General features: G+C 48.6%; 6 protein-coding genes across 6 annotated transcripts; 2 read left to right on the plus strand and 4 right to left on the minus strand.

The window, feature by feature from the left end:
• Positions 1–444: 444 nt before the first annotated feature.
• Positions 445–3,228, plus strand: F4807DRAFT_453813 (uncharacterized protein; the record flags this gene model as incomplete). The annotated part of the gene is made up of 2 exons (XM_048000508.1): positions 445–934; positions 1,001–3,228. 2 exons carry the CDS (start codon positions 445–447, stop codon positions 3,226–3,228), a joined length of 2,718 nt encoding a protein of 905 aa, XP_047850202.1.
• A 3,676-nt stretch (positions 3,229–6,904) lies between these two features.
• F4807DRAFT_464364 (uncharacterized protein) lies at positions 6,905–7,414 on the minus strand (the record flags this gene model as incomplete). Its single annotated transcript, XM_048002113.1, has 2 exons — positions 6,905–7,169; positions 7,242–7,414. The coding sequence occupies 2 exons, from the start codon at positions 7,412–7,414 to the stop codon at positions 6,905–6,907; spliced, it is 438 nt and encodes a 145-aa protein (XP_047850203.1).
• A 416-nt stretch (positions 7,415–7,830) lies between these two features.
• Positions 7,831–9,461, minus strand: F4807DRAFT_271628 (orotate phosphoribosyltransferase). The gene has a single exon (XM_047994579.1). The coding sequence runs from the start codon at positions 8,985–8,987 to the stop codon at positions 8,310–8,312; it is 678 nt and encodes a 225-aa protein (XP_047850204.1). The 5' UTR covers positions 8,988–9,461; the 3' UTR covers positions 7,831–8,309.
• Positions 9,462–9,540: 79 nt separating this feature from the next.
• On the plus strand, positions 9,541–12,108 carry F4807DRAFT_441915 (nucleolar GTP-binding protein). Its single transcript, XM_047999421.1, has 4 exons — positions 9,541–9,809; positions 9,875–10,406; positions 10,460–11,723; positions 11,788–12,108. The coding sequence occupies exons 1-4, from the start codon at positions 9,680–9,682 to the stop codon at positions 11,827–11,829; spliced, it is 1,968 nt and encodes a 655-aa protein (XP_047850205.1). The 5' UTR covers positions 9,541–9,679; the 3' UTR covers positions 11,830–12,108.
• A 1,100-nt stretch (positions 12,109–13,208) lies between these two features.
• On the minus strand, positions 13,209–15,179 carry F4807DRAFT_271750 (acyl-CoA N-acyltransferase). The gene is made up of 2 exons (XM_047994580.1): positions 13,919–15,179; positions 13,209–13,828 (listed from the first exon to the last, which is right to left on the minus strand). Exons 1-2 carry the CDS (start codon positions 14,783–14,785, stop codon positions 13,682–13,684), a joined length of 1,014 nt encoding a protein of 337 aa, XP_047850206.1. The 5' UTR covers positions 14,786–15,179; the 3' UTR covers positions 13,209–13,681.
• Positions 15,180–16,129: 950 nt separating this feature from the next.
• F4807DRAFT_470877 (uncharacterized protein) lies at positions 16,130–20,028 on the minus strand (the record flags this gene model as incomplete). The annotated part of the gene is made up of 7 exons (XM_048002860.1): positions 16,130–17,518; positions 17,575–17,772; positions 17,828–18,249; positions 18,302–18,614; positions 18,666–19,124; positions 19,190–19,459; positions 19,528–20,028. The coding sequence occupies 7 exons, from the start codon at positions 20,026–20,028 to the stop codon at positions 16,694–16,696; spliced, it is 2,988 nt and encodes a 995-aa protein (XP_047850207.1). The 3' UTR covers positions 16,130–16,693.
• Between the last annotated feature and the right edge of the window lie 1,040 nt (positions 20,029–21,068).

Genomic DNA, 21,068 nt, shown 5'->3' on the forward strand with positions numbered 1-21,068 from the left:
AACCCACATCGCGCGCATCGTCAAACTTCATTGCATCTGCAAAAAAAAAAGTTTTTCTATTCTTTTTCGCGTCGACTCCGAATTGAGAATCGGACAACAGTGAAGACGAAGGGGGGCAATTAATTCAATTGCAGCATCAAGAGACCTAGAATTGTTCAATTTAGAGCAATCGTGGCCTCATCTGCAATTACCACACAAACAATATTCTCGTAGGATATGGACAGTGGCCCCTCAAACGCATACTCGTCTAACAATCTAGGCACATCAGGGTCGTCGTATCCATCAGCCGCCGCAATCTCTCCCAATCAACTACAACACGGTACTTCTCTCCAACACACTCTGCCGCCTTTGCAGCACACCGCCCAGACTATGCAATCCATTTACGGTTCTCACCCTCACACCCCAAGGACGCCAGGCACTCCGAATACCCCCCAGCCTCCGACTATGAGCCAGTACCCTCCACCAAATTCAGGGCCCTCACGCGGATCTTACGGTATGATGCCTAATCAGTATCAGCAGCCACAGCAGGGTTATCCTACCTCGTCTTCGATGATGCCTCAGACTTCGGTCGCAGCCTCTCATCCCCAGCTTATCGCGCCGGCTCCCGCAGCCGCACGACCTCCTGTTCTCCGCCCCATGCCCGCGGGCGGAGTCATGCAGCAGACTGGGTTGCCTTCCCCGTATAGCGGAAGCCCCATGATGCCTCACCAGCAATCTCTACTCCAGGACAGCGAACAGCCTACCCACGTGGTGGGATCTCAGGGACGTCGCGGTATATTGCCTAGCGCTCCCGGTAGGCCCGCCGCCCAAACTGGTAGCGGTGCTTCCAAGAATACGGTAATTCCACAGAAGGACGCAGACGGCAAATTCCCTTGCCCCCACTGTACTAAGACCTACTTACACGCGAAGCACCTCAAGCGCCACCTACTCCGACGTAAGTCCCAACGGCCCACTGCGGGTATTCCCATCCCCACTATGCTAACTGTTATCATCTCTTTAGACACGGGTGACCGTCCTTACATGTGCGTGTTATGCCGTGATACGTTTTCGCGAAGTGACATTCTCAAGCGTCACTTCCAAAAATGTTCGATTCGACGAGGAAACCCGACCGGTGTGAGCCATCTGTCACATCCTCAAGCACACGTTAAGAAGCAGCAACAGAATGCGCAAAAGGCTAACGATGGCGACATGGGCCACATGAATGGAATGGCTAACATGCCAGGTGATAATGTTGTCCACCCATTCGGTATGGTCCAGATCCAAGATGGTGTAGGAAACATGGCCAACGACCAGAATCAGCTATCTAGATCAAGCAGCATGAGCCGGATGGACGATAACGGCAACCGAGATCGCCGAAGCATGACCGGCGGCTACAACGGCGACGTTTCTAACCCGATGTCTTCGAATATCAACCCTCAGTTGGCCAACTTTAACATGCCTCCGGGCCAGAACGGCATGCCTGCCATGTATGGAGCTTCGGGCTCAAACCAACAATCTGGCCTTGACTGGTCCCAGATGTTTCAACAGTCTGGTGCGCACCATGCCTACGTCAATCAGTTCCCTCCTAATATTGGACAGAATCAGACCGCAATCAAAGCCGAGCCTAACCTCACTTCCGAGAGACCCAACGGCATACCGGGCCTGGCCCCGAGCGATGTGAACGACCGATCGCTATTCTTTTCGAACATGGCCGTGCAGCCGTCGACCATCGATCCGTATATCCAGCTCTCTTCTCAGATCCATCTTTTCTTTCACCCGCCCGGTACCGTCGCCTCCAGCCAAACCGCCGGCCTTAACGACTTCTTTTCCCCTAACAATATTAGAGATTTTCTTGATTCCTATATCCATTTTCATGCCCATTTCCCCTTCTTACACATTCCCACATTTCGCATAATGGAGGCGTACACTGGTCTCATCGCCGCGACATGTTGTATCGGCGCCTGCTACTCTAACCGTGTTTCGGCCCCCAACGTCCGGGACATAATGAATTTCCTGAAGATAGCACTTGAACGGGATTGCGACTTATTTACCAGCAATGGCCCTCTGGCCTCGTTCAAATTTAGTAATGGCAAAGACAAAAAGGATATTGAGCGGTTACAAGCACTTATTCTAATGTCGGCGCTTCTTACTTGGCATGGTACGCCCATCCAGCGCGAAAGTGCTAGGAGACTCTTTCCTCTGGTGGCGGACATTTCGAGAAGATTTGAGTTGCTACAGGTCAAAAACGATTCATCTCTCTGCAGTATTTTTCATCAGCCAAAAATCCCTCTGGATGCGTATAATCCTGGACGATTTGATTGGGGCGCGTGGGTTGAGCAGGAATCGCGTATTCGGTTGATGCATATGGTGTATCTCCTCGACGTTGCACGTGGTCTCTACTTCAACTGTGACCCTCAATTTGACAGTTTCGAAATTCGTATTCCCTTGCCTGCGGACGACGCGGCTTGGGAAGCACAGTCTGCACTAGATTGTGCGCAGGCGCTAAGTTTATACGGTCCCGAGTCGGCAAAAGAGAAAAATCCAGATGGGTCGCAGCGCAGCAAGCAGCCTGAGTTGAACTTGACTCTCACCGCGTTATTTCATCCGTCATATCAAATCCATCCCGGAAGTACGAATCTTTACGGAAAGTTTATCTTGATCCACGCGATTCTTGCTCAGGTCAGGCGTGCTCAGATCGAAGGACGTATCCCTGCATTGGATGGTTTTGCGACGCCTCTCTCACAAAATGATTGGATCATTCCGAATGGGTCGGAGCCGGGTAGTGGCAACGGGAGCACCAATAATAGTGCGGCCGGTACCCCAGTGGCTGGTTTGTCAGCTCAGACGTACAAGACGTTATGTACCGCGCTCGATAAGTTCAAATCGTACTGGGACATGGATATGGCGCTCCAGTTTCCTCCTTCTATTTCTAACCCTCGGCGATATGGATTTTGTCGTGACGGGATACATTTCTTCTGGCTTGCGAAATGGATGCTCAAGAACACCTCGGTGGCGGATTTGCAAATGGCCCCGGATAATCGATTCCGGCAGGTGATGCAATTACTCAAATCCGTCAAGGCATGGGTAATGTCGGATGGGGCTTCTAGGGGCGAGGAGCTGGGATCGGTATCTGACATCGATAACGATTACGGGGTCTCAAATCTAACTGTCGATATGGCACAACTTTTCAAACCTCTGCCATCGATGGGAGGATCTCCCGGCATGCCTGCGGTCAAAACGGAAGTCTAAGGTTAATCAAGGCAATTCTCAATCGACTAAAGATTATTTACACATTACAAAAAGCATACGTGGGGCGTTTCGTTTCTATTTTCCTTCATCTTTTTTTTACTCAACTTTTCCCTCTGGCCTCTCAAAAAAGTTTCGATTCTCCTCTGCATCGGATCGGGTTGACGGCGGCAATTTCTCTGCATTTCCGGGTTGGCTCGCAACAAACTACTAGACTGGTTGTGGCGTCTGCATTTAGATTCGATGATTAGATTCCGGCCTACAAACCCCTCATAGGAGGTGGTCATGATGTTCACGTCTACGCATACACACACATTTTACCCGGTCAACAAATTCTGGAGGTGGTCTCGTTTCTTGTGGTACGCATTATTTCATAAAGGAGGAGCATCGAGCAGAGTGCGAGGGAATGGGAGGCAGGTGTCGTTTATGCATGCTTTTACATCGCGTTATGTCACGTATGAGAGATAGATTCACAGATCAGAACAAATTAGTACATGCTTTTGTCGTTTTTTTATACATGAATGGAGTGTTGAGTTCCTGTAGAATCAGAGCTTAACCGAATTGTAATTCTCGTAATTCTCGGCTATCGATCTAATGTTGAGGCTAGTTGCGTAAGTTGTAAAATGTCCATGTTTACTATAGATATGAAGTGTATCTTAGACAAGAAAATTTCGTGTCTTATTTCTGAAGCTAAAGGTCATATTATGTAATGATATATTGAAGTTTCTGGTCATGAGAGAATTACGCCAAACATTATCATTTATTTAGGTGTCACAAACTAATCTGTACAATAAGATGATTACATAAATTTCAAGCCTCAATTTTTCTCCCCTCAAAACTTCCTAATCAATAAATTATCATTCGACTGAGATATTCAAGACATACTCAAAACACAGTATGTCATGATTATAGCTAGTTAACTAGCCTCAAAGTCAAATTCCAAAGTGGACTGAGTATAACAATAAGGTACCGCGGCGAACCAAGATTTTTCTGGGCCAGGTATACAGAAAATGACAAGTCACATGGGAAGTGGGACCGCGCCGCTCCCGATCACGTATACGCAAGGTCCGGTCTACTATAGTCGCGCGGGCGCTCGCGCGGGGAGGGGGAGATTTGGTTACTACGAACATGGCACACGACATGACATACGCCGCATCTGCGTGAATCTTGCTTAGCCGTAGGTAGGTGCGGACTAAGACCCAACCCTACCTACCCTTTCTTTTTTCTTTTTTATGGAGGAGGAAAAATAATGATACCTAAAAACAAAAGACAACGTTTGACGGCATTTGACAGCACTTGAGCATGAACGAACGAACGGGGACAACAAGACAAGACAAGATTACACTACGGAAAAGCCCTTTTTTGGACCCAAGGTACCTTCGAGCAAGGTTCCCGGTGGGGATACATTGGATATATGAATATCATATCTTGATCCCCCCCTCGTTAGGGTCGTGAAGTAGTGGTACTTCCATGATGTTTTTCCCTCGAGAGTTTGGCTCTTGGGCTCGCTGGCCCCCTTTGGGCTTACACGATCTAACGACGCGATCGTGGACCAGGGGTTGTTGTTGTTGTTGGAGGGGGAGAACGAAAGGAGGGGGGTAAAGCAGCAGCAGCAGCAGCAGCCGCCGCGGCAATGCCAGGCGAGACGAGGCGAACCACGATCTTGGGGGGGCCTAGCGCAGACGAGAAACTGTCTTGTTCTGCCCGCGAGGGACGCCACGTAGCGGCTCTGTCGTCGTCTCACGCTATCGATTATTTTGGGAGCAGGAGGTAGGTAGGGATTTACACACTTATTCTTTTTGCCGGGGTTCGAAGGTCGAGGTCGGGAAAAGGCTGCCTTAGACGCGCCTCGTACCTGGTCCTAGGGCTTGGGCATTGGCTGGCTGGCTGGCTTACATGGGCTGGGTCCTGGGTAGGGTAGGGTAGGGTAGGGGGGCGTCCGAACCAAGCCTCGAGAAGGTACGGTTCGAGGGGGCGTGTTAACCACGTTGTTGTTCGATTTCTCTTTGCTGTTTTTTTTCTTTTGCGCGTGTCATTGTTGTTCGAAGAAGGATATCCCGAAGCAGAGCAGCAGTTGTTTTTTGTGACGTGGTTCTGCTGTCTTTTCCCAGCTAGGGCAAAAGGCAGATCTGAAACGGGAAGGGGGGCCCAGCCTGGCTGGTTTGCGGCGGCAAGGCAGATGGGATGGATCTGTTCGAGGGCCGCCACGTTTTTGTTATCGGGATTACACGTTCGCATTCTTTTGTTCTGTTGTTGTTTTTTCTTACTTCGCATATACATGTCATACATATCTACACTTTACCTCTTACTGACGCATACTTACGCATGTTTATTTACGCGCTATACGAAGTAGGTACTTACCGAGGTACCTTTACCTAGATCGAACGCTCTTCTCTCGCCGCCTTAGCAGCGAGGATCGAAGAGGGAGAAAAGGGAAATGTGAACGTGTTGTCACTCTCGCGGCTTTTCGGCATAAGGGGCCCGGGGATCGAAGAGGGAGATCGTTTCGCTGGCATCGTCGTTTAGGTCGATGGTCCGTGGGCTAGAACAGCTAGCACGAACGAGCGAGAGAGAGACGCCGATCCGGCTCGCGGTTTGGCCTGCTTTTGGCCCTTCGCTAGGCGTGGTATAGTCTGGTCTGGTCTGGTATGGTGTTATGTGTAATTGCCGTAGTGTCTATACGTCCTACGTGGCGAACGGTCGATTAGTAGCCGAGGCGAAAATAATAATAATAATGATAAGATCGTTACTGGGTTCAGGAACCGCGTGATCCCTTTTGCAATTAGGTATCTCTACGTACGAGGAAGATCTCCCTATCTAGGCTTTGATTGCCTTCCTCCTCAGCTCGGGATAGGAATATGGGATGAGGTGATAGACTGGCTGTGTGACCTAGACTACGTACGTACGTGCCGGAACTTCCAATGGCACACTGTAGCGGTGGTGATGAGCACTCGAGGTGATGGATTAGGCACGCGAACTGCTCGAACGACAACACAAGCACCTAACCCTATTTGCCTAACACGGCCAGCCCGTTCGTCCCTTTTCCAAGCAAAAGAGACGCCCCCTACCACACATACATACACTACACTACTTACCCGACCAAACCCTACCCTAACCTAGGTGGCAAATTCTCATTTTTTTGCCCTCCACACGGGCCAAATTCGAAGGCACGTATGTATATGTATGTTGTATGTATGTCGTGTGTAGTGTATAGTGTATAGTGTACGTATACGCAGGGTATAGTCGAGTACAGCGAGTACAGCAAGTACATACATACACATATACATAACGTATGGAACAGTAGATACATATAAGTTGGTCCAGTCCTGTGGCTAGGTAGCCATCCGATAGGCTCGTCTACACTACCTATCTAACCTGCCAGCTAGCCCAGCGGGTTACCTACTAGTTACCCAGTGCGTTTCCTAGTTTTCCTCTCCTACTAACATAGTGTAGCTGTCCTATTCCTCCTTCCTCCTTCCTTCCCCCAGCCCCCTACGTAGCCAGCCCACCGAAGGGCCCCCCCTACCTAGTTCCTAAACTTAGCAGCAGCGGCGGCGGTAACAAGAACAAGTTTACGTACATACACTAAGAGGGGGGGACCTAAGGTAGGGCAGGTTAGGTGTAAGTGTGCTGTAGGTGATTCCTTTTTTTCTCCTTCCCTTCCCTTCCCCTTCTTTTTTCACCGCCAATTGCCATTGTTCTCAGAAGCGGAACTAGACTTGGAAATGGGGCTGGCGTCGTTGACGTCGTGCTTGTCGACGGCGGTGATGCGAGGGAAAACCTTGGCCAGCTCGGCCTCGTCCTCCTCGGTGGGAGTGAAGCCGTAGCGCTGCTCGGCGCGGTCGGACAGATGCAGCCCGACGGCGCCCCAGGCCAGCAGGCCCAGGCCGACGCCTATGCGGGTGCGGGGGGACAGGTTGCGGAAGGATCTATCATTGTTATCACTGTTTATTTTTATTTTTATTTCATTTATTTTATTTATTTATGTTTTTTTGTGTGTGAAATTCAGCGTGTACGGGGGGATATGCGTGTATGGGTAAATGGGCATTGTGAACGGGGTAACGAAGGTGTGTGTGGTGTTGTGCGTAACGAGCATGCGGTAGCGGCAGCAAGCATTAGGGGTTAGCGTTGGAGGCGTCGAGATGTCGGTGACGCCCGAGAGGTGAGACGGTGAGACGTGAGTGGTCATATTCGGAGGTTAGGTAAGGTAGGTGATAGGTTATGTAGGTGTGTGTTGTAATGATGCGTATGATGCGTATGATACATGTGATGCAATGTCGAAGAGATGCAACTAGATGCAACTTACTGTAGCAACGACATGTCTGTTACCGTCCTCCTTTCCGAATTCCTCACCGACAACTATAGGAAAGAGGCGAGTTATCGAGGCGTGTTTCGATAACGTAAGCTTGGGGAGGCGCTTGTGTTGCGGTTTGGCAGAAGCAAGGCGGTGAAGGCTTGGATTATTATTATTTTTTTAATAAATTTTCCCCTTAATTTTTCCTCGCCTTTTCTACCCCCTGGCTATTCCCAACTGTACTGTGTTGTACACCGTAAAACGGAGATTAGGCTATTCTTGGAATCTCACGAAGTTTCCACTGCGGGTAAACTGTCCGAAACGCGGTCAATTTGCGGTCATGCGACTGATTGAATATTTTCGACAGTTTCGGGATTTGAGGTGTATGAGGTGTATCCTTGAATGGATGGTTGGATGAATGGTTGGGTGGCTAAACGAAGAAAAGGAGAACGCCAATCGCTCTCGTAAGCCTCCTTGGAGATTTATACCGCCTACCTGAATAATGAGTAGTGCATTTGCACTTAACCGCACTATTTACTCGTCATCGTATAGGTACTCAACATCATCAGCCTCGGTGAACGCTATGGATGAAGGCATTTTTATTTATGCTTGATTTATGAAGTATATTCATCTCGAAATCCGAATTTCTTTTTTTTCTTCTATTTACCTCGTTTAACCAATCCTCTATCGCCGTATGTCTATCTTGTTTTTTTGAATTCCCTATCAAAACCCGCGTACGTCTACATAATAATCATCCCAACGGCTTATTACTTCCTTATGTTTGTTTCATCTAATCGCTTGCTCCGAACTTAGCACGGTATGCCTCGATATTCTTGATGTCGTCTTCCGAGATGACGCCTTGCATGCCGTTGATAATATCGTCTAGCTTCACAATAGAGATAATAGGGATTTGGTACTCCTTTCGTAGCTGACCTATGGCGCTGGTCTTGCCGTCGCCATCCGGGAGGGTCTCTTGACGGTCTAGGGCGACGACAATGCCCACGACGGTGCCGCCATTCGCTCGGATCATGTCTATGGCTTGACGCTTGGCCGTGCCGGCCGACACCACATCGTCAATGATGAGGACTCTCTTGCCCTTGAGAGGCGACCCGACGATGCTGCCGCCTTCGCCGTGATCCTTGGCCTCTTTGCGGTCGAAGCTGTAGGCGACCTTGCGGTATTTGGCGGGGTCTGTCTTGGCCAGGGCGTAGAAGACCGTGGCGGCTAGCGGGATACCCTTATAGGCAGGGCCGAAAATCACATCAAAGCCATCGGCCAGCTCGCTGGTAGCGATGGTCTGGGCATACGCGTCCATGATGGGCACGTGCAATTCTCCCGTATAGAAGTCGCCAGCGTTGAAGAAGTAGGGAGATATCCGCTTCGACTTCAGCTCAAAGGCTCCGAATCGTAGGGCGCCACCCTCGACGGCGGCCTTGAGGAAGTCTTTCTTATATTGGGGGAGACCCATTATTGCTGTGAGTATACTGTAACGTTGACTATACAACAGCCCCTATAATCGTTCTTGGCTGCGATTGACCAAAGAACTTGGAAGCTAAGTTGAGTTTATCAGCCATGGGGACCGTTTGAAATGAATGTAAAAAGGACACCAGGGTGTGTGTAACGGTAAAATAATTTAAGTTCAAGCGAAAACCTAAATTCATTCATGGAAGTTACGATCTCTTGAATTGAGTTCACTCTTGAAGCTGATATTAAACCTCATGGCGGGGTAATCCAAGGTGAAAATCAACAAGTGAAACGAGAGTCAAGATTTACTCACAGTTTCAAGCCAATTCGACCACCCTTGTATTGCAATCTCAGTGCAGCAGTTTTGTATGTAAGCTTTACTCAAATGTATTGAATTGAGACTTTGAATTTGGTTGTCCAGCTTGATCAATCGCTATATTCATAAGCGCCGTCGCGAGTAATTATTCACTTGCATCTTGCTTCATGAACTTCATGAACTTAAAGTTATCGTCGATAAGATAAGGCAATCGATAAGAAATTTTCGTGCCAAGATTTCGCAAAGTACCCACTCCACCGTTCCTCCACTCCGCCATTTTTTATCAATTTGATAAAAAAAAGTTCAAGGCAAAATACAGCCGAATCCGACGAACTTCAATCAACCTTTCAGCTGTATTGTCGCTTCGCCCGTCGCCCAAGATGAAGACCACTTGGAAAGATATACCGCCGGTTCCTACGTCGCAGGAGTTTCTCGACATCGTCCTATCGAGAACTCAGCGACGACTCCCGACTCAGATCAGAGCTGGATTCAAGATCAGCCGTATTCGAGGTTCGTCTTCATAAGCTGTGCGCGCGTCGCTTTATTGCGCTTCAGATACTTACTAGCTGCCATAGGATTCTACACTCGAAAGGTCAAGTTCACACAAGAGACCTTCTCCGAGAAGTTCGCCCAAATCCTCGAGAGCTTCCCTCGACTACAAGATATTCATCCGTTCCACAAGGATCTCCTTAACACCCTCTACGACGCCGACCATTTTCGAATAGCCCTTGGTCATCTTGCCACAGCAAAACATCTTATCGAAACTATATCGAGAGATTACGTGCGTCTTCTCAAATATGCCCAGAGTTTGTTCCAATGCAAGCAACTTAAGAGGGCCGCGCTCGGTCGCATGGCCACCATCACCAAGAGATTAAAGGACCCTCTGGTCTATCTCGATCAAGTCCGTCAACATCTTGGTCGTCTTCCGTCCATTGACCCTACCACACGGACATTGTTGATATGTGGATATCCCAATGTTGGAAAGTCAAGTTTCTTGCGGAGCATCACCCGAGCCGACGTCGACGTCCAGCCGTATGCCTTCACCACCAAGAGTCTATTCGTTGGTCACTTTGACTACAAGTACCTTCGTTTTCAGGCCATTGATACGTAAGTTTGCACGTTACCCGTGATTCGTGGCTACCAGTGCTAACGCAAGATAGCCCTGGTATCTTGGACCATCCTTTAGAAGAGATGAACACGATCGAAATGCAGTCTATTACCGCCATTGCTCACTTAAGATCCGCCATCCTCTACTTCATGGATCTTTCAGAACAGTGCGGTTACTCAGTCGCAGCACAGATGCAGCTATTCAAGAGCATTAAGCCCTTGTTCTCGAACAAGCTAGTCTTTATCGTCATTAACAAGATCGACATCCTAAGGCCCGAGGAGCTGGACGAGAAGACGGGTGGTGAACTTCAAGCGTTAGTCTCTTCTGGCGAAGTAGAACTCCTTCAGTTATCTTGTAACACACAGGAAGGCGTCCAGGAAGTGAAAAACGCCGCTTGTGAGCGACTTCTTGCCGACAGGGTTGCCCAGAAATTAAAGGCGGGCACGTCAAGCAGTGGCAATATCGGCGGCAGATTGGCAGACGTTATGACCAGGATCCACGTCGCTCAACCCATGGGTGGGGCTACACAAGAGGTATTCGTTCCTGACGCTGTAAAGAACCTGAGGAAGTACGATAAGGATGATCCCGAACGCCGCAAATTGGCCCGCGACATCGAGGCTGAGAACGGCGGTGCTGGTGTATTCAACGTTGATCTAAGAGCCGACTACATCCTTGAGAACCCCGAGTGGAAGCACGATAAGATACCGGAGATATTCGATGGCAAGAATGTCTACGACTACATTGACCCTGATATCGAGGCTAGGCTTCAAGCGCTCGAAGAAGAGGAAGAGCGCCTTGATGCCGAGGGATATTACGACTCGGATGAAGAGATCGACGACGCGGAAGAAGCCGATATCAGAGTAAAGGCAGAAATCATTCGCGAGAAGCAAGCAATGATTCGCAACGAGTCGAGAATGAAGAGGGTCAAGAACCGCGCGGTCTTACCCCGAAGGGCTCTCAAGAGACCGCTGTCTCAGCTCGAGGATGCGATTGACAAGATGGGTGTTGATACCGAGAGCCTACAACTCAGAGGAAGACAACAGACAGTCACCCGTGGCCGCTCGACGACCAGAAGCCGTCTCGGCACCGAGGACTCGAATGCCATGGACATCGATGAAACACCGAGAGAGAGACTACGCTCTAAGAGCCGAGCCCGAAGCCAGCCCGCGACGAACAGACGTGAGGACGGTGTAACAAGCGAGCTGTCGAGAACAAAGGCGGAGAAACAGGCTAAGTTGGGCCAGAGGAAGATGAACCGCATGGCTAGGCAGGGTGAGGCGGATCGACACATCGCCGCTTCGAAGCCGAAACATTTGGTACGTTATCTCCTATCTTACTTTCACCACATTTGCGTGCGGTTCCGTGCTAATACCGGTATAGTTCTCCGGAAAACGGACAATGGGCAAGACCCAGAGTCGTTAGACAGGGTACCTTATATTTACGTTTCTTGCTGTTGCTGTATATGACGCATCCGACGATGAATGGGGATATCCGGTTTTCGGTTTTCTGGCGTTCTGGGCGGGAGGTACGAGAATTAGTCCATCGCTAGATGCTAGAGAAGAGCTTATGGGCGGGCAAATAGTTCTGGTACAGAGACGAAATGAATTGATCAATAAGAACAAGTCTGGCTTGATATTTCGTGTGACTTGGCAATTTAAGTACGCGATTACTTTGATAAGTAGGTATACTATCATACGACGAATTCTCCTCGTATCCCATCTATTAGAGGATCCACTACGTCGAATAGGCTGTCTAGATGTATAAACATCTAGGCTAAAGCTATCAATGCGGGTTTGTGTGTTAGGCTATCTCGTGTATCATATTCATGTGTAGAGCACCGTACATGAGCACATATATTATAGGGAGTAGGCAAGGAGGTATCCCCTCTACGAATATACCTACATAAATAGGTCGATGTGTTTTATACACATACCTGGGCATGTCTCTATACATGTGGCCCTGCCACACGAACTACGCTACTTAGAAAGGGTGTAGAACTGAAGCTCTTCAAGGGGTCGTTAGTTATACATACATACCACCGAACTATCAATATAATAAATGTATGTATGTGTCGCTATGTAAGGGACAGAAGTCTAGACCTGCAATATAGACAATACTTACCTACATATCAACCTCCCCGCTTCCATTCCACATGTGGATGAATAGGTATGTAAGCATCTAGATACAGTACCTAGGTACACGCCACTTACTACACACCTAGCAAGCTGGCTTCATAGGTACGGTGTGTGTCTAGGTAGCGTTGCTGACTGCTTTCTCACCACATGTATATTAGGTAGGTACTTACACATATACCGTACTCACATCGTCTCACCCCCCCTTCGGGCTTTCGGGCTAGTATAAATGCTAGAGCACAGCAGGTCAGCTTCGATGAAAAGGGTATCATAGGTACGTAGAACTTGACATGACCTCTGGTTCCTTCTTGTTTCGTATTATTTCCCGTGTAAATACATACAGTAAGTAAATCGAACATTGTACTTCACATACCTATGCTACCTACTTCCCATCGCCCCCGGAATACCCCTCTGGGGAGCCCCCTTATTCCCGTCTCTGCGCTCGTTCGGTGCTGGTTATGAAGCATAAGCAAGATATCTTACATTCTTCGTATGGCTAAGAACCGGAATACCTTACCTGGGAATAGCGACATCGTGCCCAGATATGCAAGTAAGCCGGCTTTGTATCGGAGCAGATTCTAAAAGGAAAGGGGCTATTGGAGTAGATTCGGATGGAATGATATATCTAGCACTCTAGCACACGCGCATATACACACATAAACGAAATAATATGGTTAGGAAAATGAATTATGCGCTAGCTATTTCGTGTCTCGCAGTATCTAGCAAGGTCTATCAGAGGGAAGAAGATGATGCCATGCAATCCGTGTTTTCATATCCCCAGTCCCCCGTCCCCTTTCCGCCGGTTCTATTCCCGTATTTTTGCCATATGAAGAAATCAGAAGTCATATAATCATCGCAAGCACGTCCCCTTAGTCCATCTCCGTCTAATGATGATGAACCGAAATGCCGGCCTCCTTTTCCCGGTCGCCCTCTTATGATTGGGTATCTTCACTCGCAAATTATTGCTTACGCAGAGAAGTAAACGCGCAATGCTAATCCCATCTTGTCGTCCGCATGAACTCCAAACTCTACCGTTGGATATGGCCGTTAAAGGTCGCCACGTCATGCCCTCGCTCACATCGAAACCTCCGTCAAGTCTAGTCGTTCTCATTAATCCATCAGAAAAGATTTAGCTTCTCTGTCTATTTTGGTCTCTGCCACCCTTTACCTCCGTAAATAGGCAGCTCATTAATGGCAACCGTCATATCATTCCAACCCCCGCCGCCGAACTGGGCTTCGCTTGGCCCTAGGTGGCGGAATTCGAATCTCTTGTAAAACGGGACCAGAAACTAAGATTGGATGACGTTAGTTTATCGTACAACAATTCACCCTCCTCTTCTACAAAAGAAGAAGAAAAACAAGAAGTCAATAGAACTTACATCCTCACAAATAAGCGCGCAGTACTTGGCCATGTCTGCGCTCTTGATCCGCTGCAGGTAGGCTAGCATGATCAGCTTTCCCAAGTGGCATCCATGAAGTTTGGGATGAATGGCGAGCGAATGAATGCAGATAGTCTGACCATCCTCCTGATGGCCTATGGGAAGCACATTCCGTTTATTCGTTCGGAAGTCGCGGGGGTAGTCCATAGCCTCATCTGTTACGGTCTTTGCATGGGATCTCGTCGCAATGATATGCGCTACCAGGACACTCTTTGCCCCATCACTTCGTCCCGTCTCAACCGGATGCGCTACGGGAAGGGTGCTGATCTCGTAGCCCGCTTCGCGGGCCTTGTCGGGGACGATAGTGCAGAAGAGTCCGAGGCACAACTCCGGACACACGGAGAGGCGATATTCGAACTTCTCTCTTGAGCACCGATGTGCCGGATTCTCAAACGCCGCATCCTCTAAGGCAACGCAGCTCTCGAGGTCCGACACGGTCAATGGGCGGATGTTAGGATGAAAGGGGAGCGGAAATTTCTCTTTTATGCGTCGCATCATAGGTTCAAGTTCATTACCCCTACTATGCAGCTGCGACCGCCGTCCGTAGTTGCCGGTTCCCTTTGCCTCTTTCGCATCATGATCTGGCATGTCCTCAGAGTCATCCACTGCGTTTTCCCGTTCCTCGACTTTGTCACCGTGGAAGTTGTGCAAATTACCCGCTGAGAACGTCGACATCAGCTTTCCGAGCCCGAGCGTGGGTCTTGCGTTTTTGAACGGGTCCGAATCCGCATCTTCCCGACCGTCGTTAACGGGCTTAACGGGCTGCTTGCCCTGCCGAACGGGGGAATCCGGAGGAGTGTCCGACATGACTATTTCCTTCCTTCCTTTTATCTTATTTACGCTTCTTTTTGGGCCCTTGAGAACCTCTGTACTTAGGCAGAACCGCTCTGATTGGCGAAACCTGTCTAAAATGGGAAGGTTGCACAATATCCTGTTTACTAAATGCCTAATTAGGTACTTTGGTAAGGTAGTAGTGGTCGAATAACAAAGGTATTGAAGTGATATCGGATGCGTTGGGCTTGAGGCGGGGTGCAGATAGATACCTAGATCGGACTTGATAGAACCGGACCGCACTCGCTTAACTTTTAATCCGAGATTTGTGAAATAAAAATGAGACTAAGGAGCCGGGTTGACAATTGAGGTAACAGAATGTGGTTTAATGCGTGGATTGTATGTAAGATGTGGCATGTGAGATATGAAATGTGATGCGGGGATGTGTGGTGTGAATAAGTGAAAGGTGTAAATGTTATCAGAGGAAAATTGAATACAGTGATAAGAGGTGAATGGTGTCAACTATTACACCAATTTTTGTACTTAAGGCAATTGCGAAGCAGAAATAAGAAAAGTTTGAAGGCAAACTGACCTACTAGGAGGGTTTCCCGCAAGCTTGATAAGTGGTTACAAGCATTGAAATGTATGGGAAATGGGAAATGGGAAATGAATGAGGAAAGTGAGGGAATAAAATAACTTTAATCAGAGAAGGGAAAGCGCAGCTATCTTCATGTGTTTACCGTGCTTGCAGCCAATGTACACATCAGAGGGTAATTACACGGATGCTCTTACCTTAAAACACACTGTAGGTATATGGCTAGTGAATGAGATTACAAGAAACGAATAGAAGCTCTTTCTTTTTCTTTTTAATACGTTTCTTTTGCTCGCGTGACCTTCCCCTAAAACTAGTATGGCAAGAGATTGGCGTAATACCTAATCAATTCGTAAACGGCAACGCTTCCCGTTTGTCTCCCTCGCCTTCTCACCTTCATATCAATACCCGTCTCAGTAATCGGCAGGGGCTCTATTGCCACCAACATGTCACCTCCGCCTACTATATGAAGACTGCAATTCTGCGACAACAATAATACCACAAACCCCTTGAATGCATCATTCGTAGGTAAGCAGGTAAGTAGGTATAAAGGAACATCGGCCATACGTGGATGCGGCAAACGCCAAGTCGTTCAGAACCAGAGGGTATCATTGCCTATCATCTCTGTGATATCGTACAAACGTAGCCTACTAGCTACACCGTCAATCGTTCGTTCGTGGTATCCCGCCTGCCTATCCTCCCAAACCCATATTGCAGTCTACCTCCCGAGCCCTCTTCTTTCAACCAACATCCTATTGCTCAAATTTGGTTGCAGCCACCTCAACAGAGAATTCGCCCCGTGTGTCGTTCGCTTCCGAAAGGATGGTAAGGATATGTAGGGTATACGATGGAGTGCCTCCAAATCAAAATCAAGTCCTATAAAACCAACGCCTCTCGATCGAGCGAAAAATAAAAGCGCAACAACTCTGGTATTTTTCTGCCCGAAAGTGTGTATCAAATTTTCTGTGTGCTTTTCTGTGGTATCATCCGACGGCGTCCTCCCGCTCCAATCTGCAACGCCGTATTCCGTCTTGCGCAGCTCGTGGTATCATGTCCAGATGTACTCGTGGATATAAAGCATCAAATAGAATCATCTGCAGCCATCGCCTGGCTGCGTCGCAAGGCGGAATAAAATAGAAAATAAAGAGAAAGCAGACAAACAATAGACTTTGAAACCATAAGAAGGAATAGAGAGATGAGAGACGAAACTATAAAGCAAGGCAAAGAGGTAAAAAAAGAATTATGAAACGCAGAGCCGACCGATGCATGATCATAGGATCGGGGTATTTTTACGCCAGGGTATATCCAGCCGGGGGGTATTGCTTGCACGTAGAGCATCTAAAAGACGGAATCTAACGGTATGGTCCAATTGGACCGGGGTATCCTGAATTCGTAGAATGAGAAGTTGACGGCCGGCCACTATCACCAGACGCACGCGCGCCATGGCGTGGTGTGATTTCGCCGCCGTGGGGGATCGTGTTCGGCGTTAGTTTGTTGTCGAACCCGTTGCTAAAATGACGGGTCGACCAGGGATGGTTGTCATCATCTGGAAGATTGACGCCGCTATCGTTCCAGGGGTTTCGGTCAGCGTTAAAGCTGCGGGTCGAATCTATCGAGATAAGAGACGACTTGGACACATTGTTCGAACCCTTGAAAAATGTGTTCATCGAGTGGGAGCTGTTCTTTCTGCGGTCAAGAGAAGACAACAGCTGAGACGGCTTTCGAAGCTTGTCAAAAATGGTGGTGGTTCGCTGCTGGGTCATGTCCTCGCCAAAGACTGGCTTAGTGGGCGAATCCGTTCCAACAGGAGTAGGAGCATGTTGGAGAAGTTTTGAATCGAAGTACTGCAGCGAATCCTCGAATGAGTCCGACTTGGGACGGGGGATCGCCCCCTTAACAATGGTGGCATCAACGCTCGCGGCCGCAAACTGCTCCATGAGAAAGTCGATGGCGTCGCGGAGGCCGCCAGTATTGTTACGAGTCAGCCTCCACAATAGAGTCACGGTTCGTTCCCCGTCATCGGTTTTCTCTTCGGCGTTTTCGTGCACTTCGAGGGTTACTTCATGTTGGTTCTTCAGCTTCGAGACGAGCTCGTTGACGAAGTCGGGGGACTCGAGGAATTTGACCAGAGATGGTGTGCGAGTAAGGACCAATTCGTGGGTTTCAGGAACCATGCCCTTCGAATGAATGTTAATGATAGCTATCTTATGTTGTAATGGCCTGTTAGACTTACCAAGAACTCGTCAGCGCATAGGGGCACCTGCCACTCTGGGCCAGTAACGGTCACTTCATCGCTGGCCTGCTCAGTACTGGGAAAAACAATCTTGCAGTTCCACTTCTTCTCAAGCTCCTCAAGCTCCTGTAGACGGGATATGAGCTGTCTGTGGTAGAGGCGATCAACATGTACGATTTGTGAAGTAAATTCAGAGTGCTATCAATATTGTCAGCCTCCTCGTCCTTGCAAGTGAGATATAAGTGTAACTTACGGCCCTATCCACCATGTCCAGAATCTCAGTCTTGACCAACTCAAGGTTCTGGGCATTTCGAGCTGGAGTTCGACAGATGACGTTATCAACCTTGACATCGTCATCTTCACGACCCATGCCGCCTAACGCACCTGTTAATAAGCCTCGAGCCCCGGTATTCCTAGTGGCAGGATTCTTACCACGATCCATAGCGTTCGAGAATTTAACAAAGACAGAGTGCTTCTTCATGATACGCTGGATGTGCTGACCACCAATGCCAATAATTCGTTTGTGATATTGGTCAGGAACATGGAAAGAGATGGAGGCAGGCATTTCCTGCTCTACCAGTGTCATCCCCTGCTTCATAGAGTCATAAGAAGGCGCAATAACATCAATATCAAAATTGTACTCTCTGAAGCTGTCGAAAATGATCTGAACGTTGCCTGTAACACGTTAGCACAACAAACTTACAAAGTTCATTCTGGATTGGCCTACTCTGCGTCATAATCTTGTTGATCTTGCCATTCTTCTTGCCCGACACAAACTCCTTGTGTTCGTTGGCGAGTTCGATCTTGACTCGAATCTGATGCTGAGTCTGGTTCACGAACTTGATCTGCGAAAGCACACCTAAAGCCTGCTTCACGGCGTCATCAGAGCCATTGATTGTAAATGTCATCTTGTCGAAGGAGATATCCGCATCGGAATTGGCACAAATATCACAGAGCATGCTGCGAATTTCCTGAGGACCGGGCAGCTGAGATACACCGGTTTGCTGGATCCACCATGACGCAAAGTAGAATTGGCCAGCCTGAACTGTCAGTTAGCATATACCAAACTGAAATTATACCTGGAGACATACGAGTGACATGATTTCCTTCATGGTCCGTTCAATGTGGAGTCCTTCAACACCTTGGACCCTGATCATGTTACGTTGAGAGGCCAATGGCGGGAACATGATGTAAGTACCATTGGTCTCCATGATCTTGCGGACCTTGTCCATTCGCCCAAGCAAGATACTATCTATCTTCGGGGCTGAAACTACGGAATCCTTGATGAAGAGCTTTGTCCTGTTCACCAACTCATGAATCTTGCGCTTAGCTAATTCTATGCCTTGAGGATTCTCGCCAGTGATAAATATCTCTTCCGGGTTTCGGCGGTTGGCATTCGGCGGGCAATATCGGTGCAATTGAGCAAACGGAGGAAAGTAGATGGCCGTGTTCGTTATCGACTCGATTAACTTGATGTTCTTTCGTGAACGACCACACACGATCGGGTGCAACGTGGTCTCAAAACGCATCATGTCGAACTCGCGTTTAAGCTACAATTGAAATTAGCATCGTAATCACTTGCGCTTAATTAAGACCCGACGCTCAGGATATATACCAATTTATCAATGAAAATGAGAACCTGAGTCTTAGCATGCTCAGTAGATTCGCTGTCTCCGTAAATGGCAACCCTCCATCTCTGATCTCTAATGACTTCTACGTCACCATTGAGGCCGTCGACAGTGGGTGTGAGCTTGGGACCTAGGATGAAAATGTCTACCCCGCAAAATTCGGCAAAAGCGTCTAGAGTATTGGTGACATTCTTCTGTAATGCGCCGGCTTGGGCGTCGACAATTAACCCGTAGTTTACGTCGACGGTCGTGCACCTCTACGAACATCTAGTTTAGCCATCCCTTTCTTTGTTACTTTGTTAGAAGGGAGCCATAATATGCATACCAGCGCTAAAGGAGTATCGCTCAATATAGTTTCACGACTCTTGTGGACGAGTTCCGGCGAACCGGAAAGACACACGGTGGTGACTTGCGACTTGCAGTTCTTTGGCACACTCGAGACAACGTGGGCCTCGATTGGCAAAGGGCCTTTTGTAAGCTCCCTGCACAGGTTTTGCAAATTGGCCAAGTTCTGAGCATGAACCGGCAGCTCGTAGACGGGTATGTCATCGGGAGCGTCTCCTGGATGCGTCCATCTGAAGACAGCCTCGCCAGTCGCATGCAAAATCTCCTCCGTATTGGGACCGGCCAGATCGGACGCGAACGGGACATTGAAGGCGAAGTGGATGGTGGTATCGGCGGCAGGCGAGGGACTTAACGAAGCTCCCGGAGCTCCGGCTTTCTGATGGGGATTTATGGCGGTCATGTTCATGTTCGGTCTCGACGACATGCCGAAGTTTGGGCTCATCCTCTCGGGCCAGTGACGCATGTTGGCGAGCTTTTGCATGGTGAAACCGGGGGGAGGAAGGGGTCCTGGGGGATAGAGGAGGAGTAAGTAGTATGATGACGAGAGGGAGGAAATGGGGTATCTCGAGGCAGTAAGTTAAAAGAAGGAAGAAATAAGAGAAATAACTAAATTAAGAAAAAAAGGAAAAAGAGAACAAGGAAGAGGAGAAAACCGAAGTTATCGTTTGGTGGTCTTCTCTCTGCCTTTTCTATCTCTCTCTCTCTCTCCTCTCTTCTCTCGTTAAAAAAAGAGACTGCGAAACCTCTACTGCTGTTAGTGGGGAGGTTAGAGAGAATGAATGGTGAGGAGAAGTGGAATTGACGGGATGGATGTACGGATGGTTTTTGGGACTGGGAACAGGACTGGGAACGTGAGATGTGGTGGACTGGAAGAATCGATGGAACGAGCCAAAAGCCCGAAGTGTCGGGTGTGTCGAAAGCTGTGCTTGCTGGTTGCTTCTGCAGTCAGCATAAGCTGGTTTGGTTTTCGACGAATGGGACCGTTAGATTCTAGGGGAACTTGGGTAAGAAAAAGCCCTGGGATGGCACATGGTGCAGGTGGGAAAGCCCTTGAGAGCCTTGAAAAGCCCTGAACAGTGCGCGAGTTACCACATGCAAAGTTACAAGGTATGGATGTACCTGGTAGGCTGGTAGCAAGTCCACGGGTATCTTCAGAGGTAATGCGATGCTAAGCAATGCTTTGTGTGGGCTTAGCGCGGTTGGTCGATGGTCCAAACTCATTCTGCTCATCGTTCATTCCCTCATTCCAGTCTCCTTCCAGTTCGTCCAGTCGTAGTGGGGGCGCCGGAGACTGGATCCAGCTCCACTTAGAGCCCTTGTTGCAGGTTTGCGGGCTTGCACCTGCTGCGAATAAAACTGTAGCAGTCACTAGCACGAATTCTATTATACACTACCTACATGCCTTGATACCTTGGTATACCTTGGTATTGTAACGCCTGTTACAGTATGTACCTCGTGACTATCGTCGGCTTAGTACTTGCAGGAGCAAACGCACAAGGATTTGCTAAGAATTTGCTAGAA

The sequence above is a fragment of the Annulohypoxylon truncatum genome (assembly GCF_022578515.1).
Source record: "Annulohypoxylon truncatum strain CBS 140777 unplaced genomic scaffold F4807scaffold_40, whole genome shotgun sequence".
Classification (NCBI taxonomy): Eukaryota; Fungi; Ascomycota; class Sordariomycetes; order Xylariales; family Hypoxylaceae; genus Annulohypoxylon; species Annulohypoxylon truncatum.

Bases quoted from the DNA above. Each gene is read 5' to 3' on its own strand.
- F4807DRAFT_271750 (XM_047994580.1), bottom strand. From the start codon at position 14,785: ATGTCGGACACTCCTCCGGATTCCCCCGTTCGGCAGGGCAAGCAGCCC. The intron at 13,829-13,918 runs GTAAGTTCTATT...ATCCAATCTTAG, and splicing joins GCGCGCTTATTTGTGAGGAT to TTTCTGGTCCCGTTTTACAA.
- F4807DRAFT_271628 (XM_047994579.1), bottom strand. From the start codon at position 8,987: ATGGGTCTCCCCCAATATAAGAAAGACTTCCTCAAGGCCGCCGTCGAG.
- F4807DRAFT_441915 (XM_047999421.1), top strand. From the start codon at position 9,680: ATGAAGACCACTTGGAAAGATATACCGCCGGTTCCTACGTCGCAGGAG. The intron at 9,810-9,874 runs GTTCGTCTTCAT...TAGCTGCCATAG, and splicing joins CAAGATCAGCCGTATTCGAG to GATTCTACACTCGAAAGGTC. The intron at 11,724-11,787 runs GTACGTTATCTC...ATACCGGTATAG, and splicing joins CTTCGAAGCCGAAACATTTG to TTCTCCGGAAAACGGACAAT.